Source organism: Lathamus discolor, chromosome 5 (assembly GCF_037157495.1).
Source record: "Lathamus discolor isolate bLatDis1 chromosome 5, bLatDis1.hap1, whole genome shotgun sequence".
NCBI classification, from domain to species: Eukaryota; Metazoa; Chordata; class Aves; order Psittaciformes; family Psittacidae; genus Lathamus; species Lathamus discolor.
This window is the reverse complement of record NC_088888.1, coordinates 29,033,774-29,054,729: the sequence shown is the minus strand read 5'-3', so window position 1 is coordinate 29,054,729 and position 20,956 is coordinate 29,033,774. Positions and strand designations below refer to the sequence as shown.

At 40.7% G+C, this 20,956-nt stretch overlaps 1 protein-coding gene across 1 annotated transcript in view; it reads right to left on the bottom strand.

The window, feature by feature from the left end:
* PLD5 (phospholipase D family member 5) overlaps positions 1–20,956 on the bottom strand; it is a 168,058-nt gene that overhangs the window by 27,675 nt on the left and 119,427 nt on the right. Inside the window, exon 6 of the mRNA XM_065680165.1 lies at positions 10,125–10,252. Within this exon, the coding sequence (XP_065536237.1) occupies positions 10,125–10,252 (128 nt within the window). The remainder of the gene's footprint in view (positions 1–10,124; positions 10,253–20,956) is intronic.

The following is a 20,956-nucleotide window of genomic DNA, read 5'->3' as shown; positions in this document are numbered from 1 at the left end:
ATAAAGCAGCATAAGCTTTTTTAAGGATTGGATCACATTGCTACCAATATGTCATAGCTTTTTAGAAGCTGATATTCTCTGTTGTACGTAAGATATATTATTTGACACAGAAATATGAATTTAGGCATAATATACTGGTATTATGTTGCATGTACTTTCAGTCAAACATTTACCCATCTGAGCTTGATTGAGCCTTGGTGGATGACTAAGTTGAAAGAGCCTTGTTTCATGTTATAGGACACTTGAGACTGTGCTCAATTTCCTAACAGCGATACGATACTGAACACCACTGGGACAGTAAGAAAATTAAACAAATAATTAGAAGAAAATGGCAAGGATTTACAATGGTCTAAAGTGCCCATTAGGGATGTAACTGATGTTGTTCACACTAGAACAACATTATATCAAATGGAAACACTCATCTAACTTTTGCTTGAGTGAAAAGATGCGATTCCACTAACTGTCAAAATATCTTATCTCTAAAGGACCAGATGCGCTATTGCGTAACTTCAAGAGACTCATTTAGATAAAAGTTCAAAAAATGACTGACTGATTATAGCATGCTTTTTAATCTATGAGTTCTGTAAAGATAGGATGCAACTGTCATTAACAGGAATTGCAAATGTGCGGATCCTCTCTCAGCGATCAGTTTGGAGAGGTGGCTCTGCTACAGCAAGATTTTGGGGAACCTGGAAACAAATGAGATCATCATGATTTAGTCCAAGGTATATAGAGCGCCAGTATTTATTACATACTGTTTTTTTATAGGAGGATGATTTTGATCACACAAATAAATAGAAACTACAGTGTTCAAGGATATACTTTGAGAAAATGATCATTCCCCTTTCCCTGAGAGACATACATATGGGTTGCATTTGTTCCTGACAGTATGCAAGAGATTCCTGAATTTTAGGAAATATTTGAATTGGATTTATAACCCAGAAATGGAGACCAAGAGAAGATGTAATAATCCCAGGATGAGTTCTGTCACTCTTAGTGTGGCCTTCAAGCTGTGACTCCTCCACATGAGTCTCCTCAGTATAACTGGGATGAGACTTTTGAGAGTAAAGAACAACATGGATTGCTTCCAATTGATTTTGCCCCCCACAAGCAATCAAAGGGTTGATCCTCTAGTATTTCCACAATCTCAAAATGCCCCAAACCTGCCTTTTTTAATGCAGCTGTCAATACCAGAGATACCGTATTACCTCCCAACTTTTGTCATCTTGGAGCAGGAAGAAAAAGAGGTTAGGTTTTATCAGTCTTTTTGTCACAGAAGACAAGAGGAGGAGAAGGTGGTAGAGAAGAATTCTAACTGCTGCTTCTTCCTCCTTTTTTACTATGTTATGAGAGCCTGAACAACTAAATCAAAACCCCCAGTATCTCTCAATCCAGTTTTGTCCTGTCTAGTGATAACAGGCAAGACACACAGCAACAAACCAAGTGCTCCTGGAGCCATACCTGTTGCAAGCCTTCCTCTACATTGGACTTTCCTAAGTGCAAAAACGTAATTGATACTAAAACAAATAAAACATTGCCTTACCAGGTTTTACTTAAAACTGACACACAAAGGAAACAGATCTTTTGATCAATTGGGTTTTTTTGGTTTTTTTTCCTAGTAACTATAAAGTTCTTAATTTCAGAAAATCCAAAATCCAATATACTTTCACTGTAAGTAGGAACTAGATTATTTATAACTGTAATAACTTTATCTACAGTATCTAGAGATGGTTAATAAGCCTTTTTTGAATAATTAATACTTGTATAATACTTAATAGATTCTTAATATTTCACATAGCTGATTTGACTGCTGATTCAACTGAATTCTTAGAAAAATAAATGAATTGGGAAACATCTTACACTTCAAGTGTAATGGATATTTCATAATTGCTACAGCCTGCATGTACTGCAGGAGTCAATCCTAAAGAGACAAGTATGTTTTATATAATAATAATAATAATAATAATAATAATAATAATAATGAAAAAGTAGTCCATAGAGAGTTTCTCATTCATGTAGTCACACTTCTCATCTCCTACAGTATTTTGTCTCTCTTGTGTATTTATTTAACCTCTTAGATGCATCAATTAAAAACCTAACTCCTCAGATAAAACAGGTCACTGTTTCCAACCTGTTAAACAGATAGTTTATCTCTTTTTCTAATTACCTTAAATTATGTAGATACTATCAGCAGTTTCTAACTTATAACAACAAGAGAGTAAGAGGAGGATGGAGAGGGAACTGCCTGAAAAATACTGTTGTTTAGTAGTCCTGTCAGACGTCCAGCTGTCACACAGGACACTTTAGAAAGTGCTCCAAGGCACTGCTGGGAGTCAGCAAGAACAAATCATTGATCCTTTGCAACAGAGATTATTAGATAAACACCTGCTATTCAGAACTTTGTCTGAACTCATTTCATGAAAGAAGCAAGGTCAAAAAATTCTAGTCATAAGGCCAAGCCCAATTTACCAAGAATTAATATGTCTTCATCAATAAATACATAGGTTAAGACATCAGGTATTATTTTCCCAGTCCTCCTCCTGATGGATTTTTAAGATGAAGAGAAATCAAGTGCCTTTCTGAAGTCTTACTTTGTACTGTGAAGCAAATCACACAGAGAATCCAACAGAGACACATAAAATAAATGGGAATGTGAGAGCAGGTTCACTAGGCTGGGAATTTTTATCCTAAAAGTTTTACAGCCTGGTGGGTTTTTGTCCTTAAAAAAATTACATCTTGCAGCCATTCAGCTTAAACTGGTCTGAACTGAAAACAGTCAGAAGAATGAACAAACCAGAAAATACATGGACTTAATAAGCACCTTAAAAAGAAAAATCCTCTACTAGCAATTTTTACACAGCTAACTAAAAGAAGAAATAATGGGACTGCTTAGGATCTTTTCGTTGACATCATCTGAACCAAAATTTAAGTAGGACTTTTTGAGATAATGCTTTTAAGATGTCACAGGCAAGAGACATGACTGCCTGCAATGAATCTGGATATTAGGGTTTGTTTAAGAACCAATAAGATGAGAACTTTTGCAGCTACCTCATTATCATTTACACCTCTCATCCGTACCTTCCCTCCCTGAAGGGAGGTGGCTGCTGGCCTGGGGCTGGTTGGGCAGAAAGTTAGGTCCATCTGTGCTGTGTGGCTGCTCACTGTTACCTGTCTCAGGTGCCACCAGCCAGTGTCCTTGGTGCTTCCCCTAGCTTCCATTTCCTCAAAGCTCCCTGACCTCCAGGATCTTCCCCACTTCCAGGATCCTTCCCTCAGCCAGAAACTTCACCTTCTTCTCTCCAGGTCCTCTTCTTTGTTCCCCTCTATCCAGCACCCCTTATTTTCTGGCACACCAAGGCTCACTTTTCCCCCATGTAAACAGGTTTCATGCATAAGCACAAGGCGTGAGCAGCCTCCTAACTGGTGGTTCTGTCTCATGTCTCGTCAGTAACTGGAAGAGTCCAGATGTGCCACTTTCATTTACACTTTCAGGTGTTTACAGTCACCAACTGCAGGGAGCAAGCAGCAGGCTTCTGCTTGAGATCTGAATGTTTGAATTTGGACACTAATCGCTGCACAAACACCCAACTACCTGCTGTTAGTATTCATGACTTAAGCTATTTTATTTGCCTACAAGAGTATTTGGTATAAGCCTGATTCCACTTCCAGTGAAGACAATCAGAGTAATTTTACTTGTTTCAATAATTTTCAGTAATGGAATTTTCCAAGGGCTGATTATTTGTTGCACATAAATGTATTTTTCTGAAGTGGTTCAGCTAATCCATTAGATAGTTGTTTGCCCACTGGATTAAATTGTTCGTGTGTGAATAAAACTTGTCTAAAAACGTTGTTAGTACTAAAATCTCCAGAAGTGTTTCCTAAAGCTGCTGAAAGGTTCTGTCTGTATTACAAACCTCACGCTTCTCAACAGAATTAAGGAGCTAAATGCATTTTCCAGCTTTCTTGAACTATTGGAGGAAGTCGTGGAACAAAAGAAGTATGACACCTTTTGTTAGCTCTTGCTCTGCATTAATATTATGAATTCTAATAATTTTTATATAACCAATTTCTTTCATTTAAGTACATTAACAAGCTAGGCCAAGGAACTAAAAAATGGAATACAGCACCACAGCCACCTCAAATGTTATTTCCACAGGCAAAAATTAATCAGTATATGTGCCTAATTTTAGGCATGTTTCAGTGGATCCTTTTTCAGCCAAACATTTTAACACAGATGCACGTATTTTGCTGAATAAAAATACACATCAACCTAGCATGGTTTAGTGGTGGACTTGGCAGTCCTGGGGTAACAGCTGGACTTGATGATCTTAAAGGTCTTTTCCAACACAATTGTTTCTGTGATTATATGTTGCTGCCTTAAATGTATTCTTAAGTAGTTCACACAGCTGTGGCCCAAAGATGTTGCTTGGCTTGTTCAGTGGTTACAAGACTAAATTCTCTGTAGGCGAGAGCCTGGGAACTCTGGGAGAATACTTTATCAATTGCATCCATATCCAAATGCATGTCAGTGTAGTGGAATATGGAAGCAGTACAGCTGATCACGTTGCTCTACTATATGAAATAAAAAGTTCAAAAAGTTCAAAATGTGATTTAAAATTTTATCACGTTCCTTTTCTATTACCGCCCCCCGGCAAACCACATTTGAAGGCAGAGGAGCACCACAAAGAATGAGAGAGCATCCAACCAGATGTCTTTCATGAAGCTGGTAGCATGTTTATAGAGAATTTTATCAATTTATAAAATTTTACCAGAAAGTAACTATATCAGTAGAAAGTTCATTTCATTGACAAAGTCTTACACAGCTTACTAGATCTAAGGAGTGGTATCTGTCCAAGAAAGTGGCAAAAATTCTTGCTGTTTATAACCTGGAATTTTCAATGGGTTATATAATTGTGCAAGATATTGCTATACATTGGTAACAAAATAAAAAGATGCATCCCTGACAAAATCTGAACATGTTTGAAGAAAGGATCAAAATATTTCACTGTGAATGAAAAAAAACATTAAAGATTTGCAAACCTCTGTTTTCAGGCAGTCTAAACAGTATTATTCATTTGCCTGTGGGGTTTGATTTTAGACTGAAGCAGATAGCTGGCATATATGATTTCACTTAAATTATTAGAGTTTTGGCAAACTGGCAACCTAATTGAAACTTGAAAAGTTGATTACTTGAAACGTAATGATGTGCTGTCAACCTTGCCCATAACTTCAAAGCTCAGACTCTGGAAAGTATTAAAACTTTTACAGTGAATGCACAAGGGTATATGCAACTTGAAAGGTTATTCCCTAAGCAATATATGCAGCATATGAAAATCTCGCCTTGATGCAGAGCATTTACTTTTAAAGGAAATACTACTTTTACTTCTTGCCAGTGCTGGCAAGTCAAGAAAATGGCAACAAAACTCAGTAAGCCTCACAATGAGATTGGTTTCCAGCCTATAAATGTAGAGAAGACTTTTCCACAAAGATTATCAGAACAAAGCTGATACCTTTTGACATGTAAGCCCTGATCACAGAATCATAAAATCAACCAGGTTGGAAAGGACCTTTAAGATCATCAAGTCCAACCATTACCCCAAGGACCACAACTAAGCCATGTCACCGAGGGTCTCATCTACACTGTTTTTGAACACTTCCAGGGACAGGGATTCCACTGCTTCCCTAGGAAGCTTGTTCCAATGCCTGAGCACCCTCTCTGTGAAGAAATTTTTCTTGTATCCAATATAAACCTCCCCTGGTGCAGTTTGAGGCCATTTCCCCTTGTGCTATCACTTGTTACTTGGGAGAAGAGACTGACCCTCTCCTCACTACAACCTCCTTTCAGGTAGTTTCAGGTGACTGATAAGGTGCCCCCTGAGCCTCCTTTTCTCCAGACTAAACAACCCCAGTTCCCTCAGCTGTTCCTCATCACGAGCTGTGCTCCAGGCCCTTCACCAGCTGAATTGCCCTTTTCTGGACCTGCTCCAGCACCTTAATGTGCTTCTTGTAGTAAGGGGCTCAGAACTGAACAAAGAATTCAAAGTGCAGCCTAACCAGTGCCAAGTACAAGGTGATGATCACCACCCTGGTCCTAACTGACTACACTACTGCTGATAGAGGCCGGGATGCTGTTAGCCTTCTTGGCTGCCTGGGCACAAGCTGGCTCATGTTCAGCAGCCATCAATCAGAACCCCCAGGTCCTTTTCTGCCAAGCAGCTTTCCAGCCACTCTTCCCCAAGCCTGGTGCGTTGCATGGGGTTGTTGTGGCTCAAATGCAGGACCTGGCACTTTGCCTTGTTGAACCTCATACCGTTAGCTACAGCCCATCGATCCAGCCTGGTCAGATCCCTCTGCAGAGCCTTCCTATCCTTCAGCAGATCAACACTTCCAGCCAACTTGGTATCATCTGCAAATTTACTGAGGGGGCACTCAATCCCCTCATCCAGATCATCAATGAAGATATTAAACAACACTGGCCCTAACACTGAGCCCTGAGGGACACCACTAGTACCAGTTGCCAACTACATGTGATGCCATTTACCACCACTTTTCGGGCTTGACTATCCAGCCAGTTTCCAACCCAGTGAAGAATCTACCTATCCAGACCATGAGCAGCCAATTTCTCCAGAAGAATGCTGTGGGAGACAGCATCAAATGCTTTACTCAAGTCCAAACAATGTCCACAGCTTCTCCCTCATCAACCAGGTAGGTCACTTTATCGTAGAAGGAGATCAGGTTGTTCAAGCAGGACCTGCCATTCATGAACCTATGTTGTTGACTGGGCCTGATCCCTCCATTTTCCTCCTCATTGATGTTGCTTTCTATGGAGCTGTTGAAAGTTAAATTACTATTTCAGCTTTAGATTCAGGCTCCCAAGAAAAGAACGATGCTAACAACCTTGCTGCTCTTCCCCCTCCCACTTCCAAAGGAACAAAAAAGCATGAACTCCAGTTACAGCTATCACAGTAACCTTGCATAAATATTCCCTATCATGCTGAGTTGCTCTATGTTAAATGCTGTGTACTGCTATGTCACAGAAGCATTTCTATATCCACTACAGTAGGAAGTAGGAAGGCTCTGGGACTATTGCCTAGGGTGAAATAGAGTGGAGACCTGCTGCATCCCTAGTAAAAATGGCACACCAGTGAAGCAGATAGGTGCTCCTATAGGAATTACACAGTGTACTGTCCTGAATGTATGCAAAGCTTCAGTACAGAGAAAGCAATAAACATGCATGTAGAAAGTACAAGGGAAGGCATCTGAAAAGGTATGACAATCGCACACAGTTACAATTTTAAGCTTGTCATTGTGTTTCAGATATTAGATACGAAACTGGACGCACTCACATAATTCACACTGGAACTGTGCTGCTGAATCATAGAATAGTTAGGGTTGGAAAGGACCTTAAGATCATGTAGTTCCAACCCCCCTGCCATAGGCAGGGACACCTCACACTAAACCATGTCACCCAAGGCTTTGTCCAACCTGGCCTTTGATATATAAGCCAGAATAATGAGACATTGTTATCTACAAGGTGACTGATTCATACTAGATGTTCTGTTTGAGTAAGAAGACAGCTGATGTGCATGATAGGGCAAACTACCACATATTTCCAGAGCCCTGCATTATTCTGTGATGTGCTGTCAAGGTTTAGTAAGACTGGCCAAAGTGGTTTGCTGATTCAATAACCACAAGTTCTGTTTCTCTAGAAGTCATATGAGCTTTTGAAGAGACCATATGTGACTAACTAATGGCCCAGTCTGCCTTTTCCCAGTCCTTTCCCTGCAGGTAAACCAAGATATAATAGGAAACCCAAAGCAGCATCTGTAGTGAATTCCCTGCCTCCCCCTGCAAAACTGCAGAAGCCCTTACCCTGCTACTGAAGGCAGTGCAACAGCAAGGGCAAGGGCATGGGTCTGGACAGGCTTGGCACTATCTGCTCTTCTATTTCCCAGTTAAACTCAGACCGTACTCATTTAGGCTGATTTGAGAGAAGGTTGGCCTGATCCCTCATTCGCACTGGGACTCTGATAATGAGAACCCGTGGGAGATGTGTTTCCCCAGTAAGGGCTTGGTTCACCATGGGTTTTAAAGTTAGGTCCCATGGACGTGCAAAATACTGTCCTTGAGGAAAGCACTCAGAATAAAATGACTGAGTTCTTTGCTTATTTTGCCTCTTATGTGAAAAGTTCAAGAGAGATTATTATTTTAGGACTGCATATCAGATCTCTTTGACAGTTGCCCTGATTTATTAACCTGTAACTGGCTTAAGGGGACTGGATACTCGTATCTGATGTCAGCAGGAGACAAGGATCTAATTTCCTTAGGCTCTTCTGAAACCCCAGCATACATTTCTCAACCAATTGAAAGTAGATTCTCTTTAACTGCAATTCAGAGAGGTTTCTTCTTGCTCTGTACAGATACTATTCTGAGCTGCTTCTTATCACTACATATAAAAATATACTGTTATATGACAACAGGATGAAAAAACAAATGTCCAAATGAATACAGAAATAAGAGATATCAAATTAACAGTGAGGAATCACATTTGAAACACTGGCCCACAAAAGAACTGGTATCAAGGTTTAACACAGGTATGTTACAAGAATTAAGATTTACTTCACTGTGAGAAGACCAAGCCTATGAGGTATTGTAGTATCTGTGATGAAGATCATAAACACAATCATTAAATATAATAATAATCAATGAAGTAGATTGCTTCTTTTCTCCACATTTATTATTTATCACCATTATTCGAAACCCAATTAGAAGTGGCTACAAAGCTAAAGTATTTATAAGCCAAATAGTTCTGTGAAGAGCTATTTTGTCATGACATGAAACAGTTTAGCTCATGGGGCACAGCAATGTATAAACACTCAATTTCTAAACTGTCCAAGAACCTAAACTATGTGTTGCAAAAATACAACAACACCTCAGCCAAGATTCTGTGATTTGCTAACAACATCCTATTTTCTACCAGTATTCCAGATTCCTTTGTAAACATTCATAAAGTTACCTTCTAAATAAGTAAACAGACATAGAACAGCAAAAATTTATTTATTCTTTACCAAAATGGTTGATTTGGTTTTATTCAGACTTTCACTCTCAGCTCAAAACAACATTTAAAACCTTCCAACACACACCTCCTCCTTTACAAGATCCTTAGAACCCATGCTCAAAATTATTCATGTGCTTCCGAGACTCTGCTCATATTTAGAAAGCAAACTTTCTTTACTGCAACTAGTAACTACCTAGGACTGCTGCTTTTTCCTTTCTGTTGTGCATTTCAGTTACTGAGGTTCCACTCCCTAAGCGTGACCAACAGCAGCCTCACAGAACCAGCAGTATCTAGTCAAAATGAACATGATAGCTGTTAATAATCTGGAGACTGTTGCAGAAAGAAGGAAACTACAGATACACACAGAAGGCAAATAAGCTGCATTACTGCAGTAATACTTATTCAAAATGGTTTTAGACTATAGAGAGTCCTCAGCATTGGTGGTTGGCAGAAACCTTAGTGTCCATCCTTCAACTCTCATGTTTATGAGGATTCAAGTACGGAATTCTCTCTAATATGTACAGACTTCGAAGACATTATGCTATTGACTTTCAGTATCAATAAATCTCTCCCTCCCCAGATATGCTAGCTATTTCAGTATAATACTCAATACCAATTTGGAAGTCTTTCTAAATTTTGCTTTTCTTTATTTAAACGGCAGATGAAAGGGTCTAAGTCATGCTCACAACATTACCATGGAGTTTCTGCAGCAGTTTGTTTTCCAACAGGTTTGCTCGCTTTTTTTTTTTTTTAAGAAGTAAACTAGAACTGACAATCCTGAAACAACAAAATCAGAGAAATCAATAGGGGCAATCAAATTTTTTAAATTTAACTCAGAGCAGAACTGTTGAGGATAGCTATTCCAATGAAAAGAAGTAAATTTATAGTAATACACTTTTGCCAACACAGAAGTCAAAACCGTGGCAGTGCAGTTTTTGATGCTGGCATTTTTTGCCAGCAAACTATCAGAAAAAGCAAGCTATCCATCTTGCTGGCCTCAAAACATTACTTTTTTCTCCTCATTATACACTCAAAGGGTATAAAATTACTTTTTCAATTACATTACCTGTCCCAGTGATCTCCAGTCTAGGCTGGCACTTCCAATATACACGTGCTGTTTATCAACAATCCAGAAAGATGACTGAAGCCGACCTTCATTATATGCTGACATGTTCATATACAACACTTCAGCACCTAGAGATTAAAAGATAAATAGCGCAATTCAAAATAGCATCATGTACATTGTAGGAAAAACCCCAATTCACATTTCAGGGCTTCAGCTTCCGAAACTAGTGAGGGAGGTAATTAAATGTACCATTAAGATTTAAAACTAATGATAAATAGTGTTACTGTCCCACCGTTTCAGACACTAACATATATTTCAGAAAAGCAGTTATAGGGAACATTGCCATGTTTAGGTTTCTTACATTTTAGAACCAAATAATTGCTGTTTTTTTCCAGCACTGTATGTTCCTAAAAATAGTTTATTTTTAAAGGTCCATTCTATAACCCAAACCTGCTACATGTTATAACAATGAGCTTTAAAATACAGGCCAAACTACAACACCTCCCTAAAAAGCAGACTCTGCTCCTTTGCCCTGTGCAGTGGTTGAAGCAGGTAGCTTATGGTAGCCTGTTGCATGGAACAGGCTCTAACAAGAGGAACACCGGTAGACAACTAAGGAGTGAGGAAGTAAGCAAAGGCCTAACGTATACTGAAACTGCTCTTAATCCTGCTAATCTGTGACATTCAACACACCACTTTGAACTGCACAGTCTTAATAAGAGTTGTAGGCCACTGAAATCAAAGGAGACACCTGTCAGGTAAAAGTACATTGGCTTTATCACATCAGTAGGAATGTCTGAATTGGTCCCATCAGTATGTTTGAATCCCGAATATATTTAATGCTAGGTAAATTTAGGGATTTCTCACACCATTATTGTTCTTTCAGTGCTCCAGTGTTTGTAAGATTAGGCGATTAATCTGAATTAATCATTGCTAAAGGTAATTTAAAGTAGCCCACTCATCCTCACATTTTAGTCACGACAGCATCTAGGGAAGAGAAGTGACTACAAACAGCAGCCTGGAGGGCAGTAATGGTACCAGCCATCTTCCACTAAATATTCATGGGATCTTGTACCCATGGGATCAGTACCATGAATTCCGGTAATGGCTGGATATGAGTCACAACTTCAAAAGAATTCCAGGTTTACCTAGAGAACGAAAATGTTTCTTTTCATCCAATTTCCTGTTTCTGACCTCCTAAGAAACACTTGACTCACAACTTTAAGCAACAGTTACCAGTACTAAATATTTCTTTTTTATCATGAAAACTGTAATTCTCACTTGAAGAAATGATCTAGAAGTTCAGACATCAAGAAAAGAACTAAAATCAGGTGAGGGACACTTTTCATGAAGCACCAGACGCACATCATAGGATTTTGAACAAGTTACAGAATGTGGTTCAAGTGTTGTATATTTGCTGCAACCCAGCTACCTTTCCACTTTTTCCTAGGTGATCACACATGAATGTATGTATCCGCATTCGTCTATGCTTAAAAACACCGGTATTTTCCAGTGTTCCTTGGAAAATGTTGCTTCTGACTTTCATTCCATGCATTAATGAGCAGAGCTGCTAATTAAGGAGATAATGTGTGTCAAATGGAAAAGAAAACAGAAAATGCTACAGCTGGTGTTAAATGGTTAGATTATTTTCTGATGAATAAACAAAACAAAAGCAACTCCTACTAGCTATGAAAAATGATTCTGTGAGGCACTAAACTTCTAGCTGCTTATCTGAAAACTGTGTTTAAAAATCAAGTTTCACATAGCAGTTTGCCTTGATCATATTTTCTTTCCATGCATCTAATTTGCAACATAAAATAGCAGGATGAATTTGACACCCACAACACACCTACATCAAATAGGTTAAAAATGAAATGTTAGGATTTTTGCTGAGAGAAGGTAAACCAGCCAGAAACAACAGTGAGCTTCCTTCTCATATCTGAGAGCCTAAAATAAGCACAGCTTAAAAACATTTTTAACATATCCACTGCTGAACAAAAATGCTGATTGCCAAAGTTACGACAGGAATCCATCTACCCAGTAATGAGCAGACGCCATCAGTAACCTGACACAAAATTCAGAAGTTGTAAAACACCAGGATTTGTGGGCGTGCGTAGTTTAAGCAGTGGGATGGGACTATCGCTCTGAAACATAACCTAAGGTTCAGTTACCAAAATAGTGAACACAGCAGTGCAGGAGATACTGCTATCATACATACATCATTAAAATCAAATCCTGGGACCCAATTTCTTTTCCTTCTGGAAACAGCCAACTCATATGGCTGAGGAAAGAGTATCTCCAACTTAATTAAAAAAAAGTCATGTGTTGCAAACAGCAGCTGCTGTGCAGCCTATTAATGAGCCCTTAATTTTTGATGAAAGGAAACACGTATCAGTATTGGTAATTGCCTCTGTTCCAGAACCCCTTGAGATGTTTTGATCAAACAGGCTTATCAGGCCTTCAACATAATGCATCATCCCCAGCGTGGTCCAGGAACCATGAGGAAATTAAGTCAGACTGATCAATATGTGAAGCCATAACAGAACTCTCTATCATGCTGCAGTCTCAATTACACAAAGCTGTGGGTCTGCTGAGCTCACCAGAAGGCACAATTTGTAGGCTTGATAGCCAATAAAGATGCCAGATTCTTAAAAAATAGATCTAAGAATTTTGTTCCACTGAAGATTAAACTGCAGGGTGAGATCTTAGACAAAACCAGTGCTGTTGCTTAAAAAACTCAAGGGGATTTTCCTGTTCCATAAAACTGTGCATTCAAAAGGATGGGCCAGATTGCTGTCTTTCTGCAGGAAAAGACCACTGTAGGGATCAAAGCATGCTTTAAGTAACATACATTTCCCTGAGTACTTTTTCTTCTAGGTGGGGAGGTTTTATACTCTATAAGGGAGATGACTGAATGCAGTCTAGGATGCACAGGGGGGACCCTGCAATCAAGAGCCTGGACCTTCTCCATGTGATGGGAACACAGCCCCTGTGAGGTGCCAGGCTGCCACTTAGACTGCCTCTTGCTTTGTTTCATAATGGCAGAAGAAAACAGAAGACAGTAGTAGTATTGCAAAAAGACTGACTTTTCATCCATTTCCAAAATCCATTCCCCAAAGTAATCCCAAAGAAGGATGGCACAAGCAAGTGCTATTTACATTTCCAGGCTTGCAACATCCTGTTTGGTCTAGCTGTCTGCTCTAAGATATTCCACTAAAAATGTCACAAAGGCCACAGGGCAAGCTTGGCTTCGAGAACAGGAGCTTAGGGCTGGGACCTTTTCTATGTATTTGAGCAAAACCACTAAGCTGTTAGCATGAGAATTAAAGCAAGAGCTCATCACATACACACTCTGCTACAAAAAACTGTATGAAACGCATCTTGGTGCACCTGTGCTGTGGCATATGCTAGCTGTGGGTCACCAGGCAGCTACGCAAACTTGGAGACTCTTCCTCCTGTGAGACTGCAGGAGGCTAGGGCTCACAGGGCTGCCACTCAGCCTCCACATCCAGGTTTATGCAACAGTCTGCAGAAGGTGTAGCAGAAGGCTTTGGATCCAGTGCCTGTGAGCAGTACCACCTTCTCCTGGTACAAAGGCAACATCACTGAGCCAAATCACCTCTCCGAGGGATTCAGGAAACCATTTCTGTAAAGAAGACCTAGAAAGAGCAATTGTACAGGCTGCTATTATCACAGCTGCCTTGAAAGGAAACATGCAAATTCTGCCTGCAACAGCTTTCAACAGCACCAGTTACAGGCTAAACTCACTCTGCAGTTAGCAAACATAACGCCCAAGAAACAGAAGCTGCCTTTGCTTGTACCACGGCTAAAATTGGCCTTCTGTCTTCACAACTTTCTTACTTTCACTATAGTGGCTTTAAAACCAGGGAGAAAGAAAAACAGGAAAGAAGAAGGACTTGAAGATTGAGAGGAGGGCCAGACAGAGGTATCTGGGAAGTTGAGGCATGAGCAATGCTATTCAATGCTGTGATTCACAACAGACAGAGCAAGGATGAGGAAAGCACCAAAAGCCCTGACCTCATTAGCCTTGACAGTAGGAAACGGTGCTGGAGCAGAAAACAGCGTGGAAAGAAATAGAGTTACATGATCTGACAGCATGTTTTGGGACTGCATTGTGCAGAGCTCTAGGTCATGGACCCAGGCCGGGCTCTGCTACCCCCTGCTAGGAATGGGAGAGTTGTAAAGGTGGAGGAGATGAACAGGGGCTTCTGAATGCCTCTCCTTCCCCATTTTGGGGAAACGGAGCTTGTCAAGTGCAGACTGCAGAGGCACAGCAGACAATGGAAGTGTGAGCACACAGGGGCAGGGGGAGCTACACAGGGCTATCGGCAGGCTGGGGAGTGGGGAGATTGTGGAGAGATCACGAAGAAGGGACAGCTGGATACAAGGAAGTGCTACTATATGAAATGAGTTTGGCCAATGAAAGCAGCACTGCTTACAGATCTCTTGTGTGTTTGCAGTTTGAATCTGACAAATGCTTCTGCACCACATCCTGCACTTACTCCTGCCACCATTCCCCACATCATCACGAAGCTGGCCACAGTAGGAACAGCTGCCATCCTCTGCTTACCCCATTCTTGCTGTCCTTTCTCCTCATCACCATGTCCATATGCTTTATTCACAGCACTGTTTTTTACCCTTCTCTTCATTGTGTGTATTCCCAAGCATATACTCCAAGTAATGAGACCTTTAAAAAGGAGTCTGAGAATGTGAGCTGTGGCCTCTCTGTTCCACCCCACTGCTTACAGTCACTTGGCACACAAAGACATAGGTTTTGATCTGTACCTTTTGGAGTGGAGCATCAAGCCAGAGTTGAGAACAGACTTAACCAATCCACACATAAACCCTACAGCTCACAAGCACAAGTATCCTCGAGCACAGCTGGTGCTCCATCTGCCTACACAGCACCTTGCACGGTCTCTCTGGGGGGCTACCGTGTGGCCTGGGGGACAGCACACGCAGCGCTTGCCATTGTGCCATAGACCTACCGTGTTCTTTCAGCTAACCTGAGTTTTCAGATCAACACAGAAGCAGTTAATCACCATGTGCTAACTCAGAACGATCAACAAAATATCCTTTATTACCCCCAGGTCCTAACCTTACTTATTGTTTAAAATATGATTTGCTCACTAGGATATGGATGTGCACACATACAGATACAGAGTGAATGTCTCCCGCCCCACACTTTGCAATAGACACTTTCATTTTATCTGTTTGCTTTCAATTTCAAGACTTAGCACAAAGTACACCCATGAATGAACAGACAAAGCCCCAGAGTCTTCCATACTCTGCTCACACGTGGCAGGGTAGCTGTCTCATACTGGGCAGACACAAGTGAGCCAGGCAGAGGATCATATTCCCAGGAATTTTCTTGCTTTGTTCCCAACTGACTGCAAGAAGTCTGGAGGTCTTCCAGAAGCCCCATTAGTGCGACCTCTCAGCACTCAGAGGAGGACAAGTACAAAAGCAGAGGAATGCACAACTTGACAACAAAGTTATTTTTACGTCTCTACGTGATTACAAGACAAACTAGACAATTTACTGCTTCTGTGCTCTTTATGGAATATTGGATTTGAAATGCAATTTAAAGTCTGCCTGGCCCCAGAAGGATTAATGGTTGAGACTTAAAGAGAGAACACGCAAGGGCTTTTAGGGAAATCTCTGATGGTAGCACCTTAACTTTGAATCAGCTCTTTCCTTTACATTCCCCTCTGCTCCTCACATTCACTGCCCCTCTCCTTTTCAAAATCTTAGCGGATTGAACCCTGCCACTCTGGGATTATGTGCCCATTATGACTTTATAGAAAGTGTACAATATAAATCTTGCTGCCTTTTCTTCAGCAGCCCTGTCTGCAATGGCCACACACAGAGAAAACTAAATCATAGTTACTCAAATAACTTACATTTTAGTAGAAGCCCAAGTAATCTCCAGAAAGCCTTCACAATACAATTTATATTCACACCACCTTGGCCTGTCTTAAACTGTAGCACTCAAGCTACCTGCACGACAAACGTGTCTTTCTCTCTGAATGAAATTCCCACTCACTCCCAATAAACCATATTTTACTCCCAGTAAACCATAAACTAAGTGTACACACAGCTTCTCAAAACAACACTGGCTCCCAAAGTTAATGTTGCCTATAGTAAAATGAGTCTGCTTCTGAAATATACATTTTTCATGACAAATTACTGTAATGCTTACTGCCTTATTTTACAGCACCTGAGGTCACAAAGGTAATTCTGAGGAAATCAGTGCACAGGAGAGGAATCTGTAGCTGCAGCTCCATGGCCCTCTCTGGTCAGACACACACGCACTGGAATGGCAATGCATGGGCTCAAGTGGCTGGGGCTGTGGCATGAGTGGTTCAGGGAGAGCACGTCCCTGCCCCTACGTGCTGCCACTGCTCATCTCCACTGGCACGCTCCCCAGCCGGCTCACCTCACGTGTCCGTGCCTGGCTGGAGCTTGGAAGACAGGTTGCTACGAGACATCTTACCCGAGCAGACGGGCTACAGCCAAGGATTTCCCTGTGGAGCAGCGGGTGTGAGAAGACAGGTCTCCGTCGCTGCCGGCTGACTTCCCAGCCCCCTCTCCAGGCACTGAGCCAGCTGCTTGCCCGATTCCCTTCCCTACAGCAGACTGTAACGTGCTGCCAGGATCTGTCCTGCACGATCAGGGAGAGCAAATAACCTCTACACTGACCACTGGTTTTTTACTTTATTTTTCACTCACTCAGTAGATTAAAATAATTTCTGTGAGCCAGCACAGCCTCAGAAACTGCTCTTTCCACACAGCTGAGGAATCCAGGAGCCGAGTGTGGGGACAGGAGGGAGCAGGAAGAAATACTGAGAAATGAGCGTTAAAAAACCACATCTCTCTGACTGAAAACACAGTGTTACAGAATTACAACCAGCATGGTTAAAAACATAACAAAACCACAAACAACAAAACTCCCCAGTAATAGCGGCATGCACAGATCTCATTTTCAGCAACCTTTCTCCTTCCTCTCCTCAGCCGTGCCCAACCAGCTTTTATCGGGGTCCAAGGAATGAACTGGATCAGGAATTGCATAAATAAAAATGGCTGTTTCAAATGCAGAACTATTGACTAGCCCAGCTCACCATTTGGCAGTAAACAATTTTTCTGGCACATCTGAAGGCACAGCACAAGTATCGGAACAAGTGGCTTGTGGCTGGGGGCAACAAGATGCAGGAGCTGCTTATGCCGGTGCTACCATTTAAAGGTATGCTCCTGTAATCACAGCTCCATCCCTCTCAAAATCAAGCCTCTCAGAAATTCCTGGTGGCAAGCCCCAGTATTTGTTTGCCTTTTATCTTGTATAACCATTTGCCTGATGCAAACAAAGCAGACAGGAGGCCAACGCTGGCATTTGCCTGGGATGACATTTCCCATATGCTTACACAGGGGTCCACAGTGACACAGAAGCACCAGAAAAGACCTGTGAGGGATTCTTGTGCATGCAGGGTTTGATCGCTGGATGTAGGATGGCAGATTCCTGAGAACAAAGGAAAGGTCAGAATTAATTTCTTTCAATTCCTTCTTTAACTTCAGTGACATATTGGGAGCTAGTTCTCAAGGTAACGTTTATCTAAATATGCTCTTACAGTGGCTTTGGAGATGTCAAATGTTGGCCTTTGTTGCTAGTCCAAGTAATTAAAATACCAGTTTCTCAGCCAAGTATCCTGCTGCAGACAGAGTTCAACATAGGAATGTTTCAGCTTTCACCCAAGTGAACACATTTGCACTGCCTGATGGACACTTTTGATTTACTCAGCAGAAAAAACACATATAAGCAAAACGCTTCCCAATCCATGTCACAGGAGAAATTAAAAAGAGGCATGACAGTATTTCTTTGTACTACTTACGCACCCAGCTACACATAATTTCTGACTCACTGACAAAAAGCCAAAGGCCCATCTTAATTGCAAGGTGAGCAGACTATGACATCTGACAGCCTAGGGATGAAAGGTCTCCTCTTTACCCACAGAATAGGTACAGCACAAGCACACTCTAGGTGAGCTTCCCTGTGAATAGCAGGTAGCTCAGTTGATTAATCACATGTGGACATGTTTAATTAACCTATGCATAGAATTTTAGACTGCAAACAAGGAAGACACTCATACAACTGCAGACCTTTGGTCCCCCCAAAGATGTAAAACCAGTTTCCAGAGCAAACTCTTGGCTTTCTCTTTTTCACCCATGAGAAAGAGGGCATAACGCATCCATAAAGCACTGAGATTCCATGAAGAAAACCACTAAATGCAGTGCAGCCCTTGTTACACCCTCCCCCGCCCAGTATTTAGAAACAGGATTTGAAGCCTGATACCCCTTTCTCTAATGCAGACTATATAACAACATGAGTTTTAAAAGTAAATTCACATTCTTAACCCCACAGGATTTTGTTATTTGCACTGTAATAGTTCTTTCCATTCTTCCCACTTTTTCTTAAGCCTTATGGTGTGCACATGACTTCTTAAGATTTTTAATTGTTACTGTAGAATTTTACATTCTACATTTTCCACTGGAAATGTATTCTATTCTTATCTAAGACACATCCATGTCACCATATCCTTGGGAGGCATATGTTGCCACCCATATTTGGTAAGCAAGCACCCCACAAATGCAAGCAGCCAACACTACACTTCATTACACAGAACAAGTCAGGAAAGCAGACATGTTTCAACTCTATCCTTTTCCACCTGGATTTGGCTTCTGAAGTACATTCTGTTCTATATATGTTTCTATAGAATCCCTCATCTATATCAATTATGGTTTCTATATTTTTACATATATGAAACCCTCATTGTTTGGGACAAAGTTCAGGACTCCCATTTTAGACTATCTTTAACAACCAAACCAAAACAAAAAGAAAGACTCTATGCACAGGAATTTTGTGCAAATTGAAAAGATCCAAACAGCTTTTCCTCTCCCTCTAATAAATTTGATTGAAAGCAGCAAATATTTCATGCCTTTTGTAACAGTTTTGTTGCTGGATGCAGCAAAAGTGAGAGAAATCCTCATATTGCACTGACTTGACTCTGCCATCAGTATTTTAACCAAATTTTTTACTTCTTTTTGAGCTATTTAAGCTATTTCATATCAATAGTCATAGATTATTTTGAATAAAACATTGAATCATGAGAGCACTGATGATCAGTTCAATTCTTTCCCCTTAGCAGAACTCAGCATTCCTATAAATAGCATTTTCGGCGTACAAATTTGTTTTGTGAGTCTGATGATTCAGTAGTCTGTAAGATAACTAATGTGCAACAAAGTTTGTTCGAGTATTTTCTTTAAAATCCATCTTTTTTTTCCCTTTGCTATTGGAGAGTAGACTGCTCATTTACTAGATGAAGCTATAAAAGTGCTTTAGAGATTGGGAAAAGTAATTTTCTTAGTTGACTCAGGCGACAAAGCATATTACTGCCTAAAGGAAGGCTATAATACTATCAGTAAAAGCATTACTAAAGCTGGATTGTGGCTTGCTTTCTTTGCCTAATTATATTTGCATACATTTTTACTACGAAAGAAGGCTATTTTAAATATAAGAGAGATTAGTAAACTCACACACTGCTTACCCCACCCACCCTCAAAGACTCTTTTCCTTACTTGGATTAGCATTATGAAGCACTAGATTTGTTTATACACTTCCTAGATGAAACATCCAAGAATTCAGGGATATTTTTTTGTCTTGATACATGAGGAATTAGAATCATAACCTTCTATGAATGAACAAGGCTAAATGCCTACCAAAAATGCAGTAACTATCCCTGCCTCTCTTTTTAATTGATCATAGAATCAGAATAGTTAAGAGCTGGAAAGGACCTTAAGATCATCTGGTTCCGATCCCCCGCCATTATTTCATTCTGATATTCATATATTCTAGAATCATCATTATTGGCAACAGTCACTTCTAAAGGTGCTGATTAGCAAAAACATTCCCCAAATGTGGTCCCCAGACATCTATAGCTCTGCTTCAGGTTCTGTTGGTTTCCTTCCCATGAAGGAGAAATCTCAGTTCTGGAAGGTGAGAAAGCATCAAGTGAGGACAGAGTATGCCTCCTCACAGGGCAGTATTATTTGGTCCTTAGCTACTGCTTTTTATTTTTATAATACCTTCATAATAGAATTGATTTTTCTTCTGTACTTCCATTAACTGATCCTCTGAGCAGCCCTAGAGTATTATATCCAGGCTACCAAAAGCCATGAACACTAGCTGACCTGCCCAAGGCAATACAAGGAAAGGAGAAGCACAGCCAAAACTAACCTGGGCCTGTGGTGCTGCAGCCATTTCTTTCAATGTCTCACTTTTCTCCTAACATCTTTCCTTACCTTTTTCTATTATCCTGCCAAGTCAGCCTTTGACATTTTTTCCCCAGATCATTCCTATCTCAATTCCAATTATTTTTCTCTTCTCTCACCTATACTGTCATAAGCTCCCCAGGAACATGCTTCACCTTTTGCCAGCATTCTTTTCTGATCTTTTCCTAAATTACTCTGTTTTCTGGTTTTGCCCTTTCACAGAATCACAGAATCCCAAGGGTTGGAAGGGACCTCAAAAGATCATCTAGTCCAACCCCCCCGCAAGAGCAGGGTAACCTACAGTACATCACACAGGAACTTGTCCAGGCGGGCCTTGAATATCTCCAGTGTAGGAGACTCCACAACCCCCCTGGGCAACCTGTTCCAGTGCTCTGTCACTCTTACAGTAAAGAAGTTCTTCCTGATGTTAACGTGGAACTTCCTATGCTCCAGTTTACACCCATTGCCCCTTGTCCTATCACTGGATA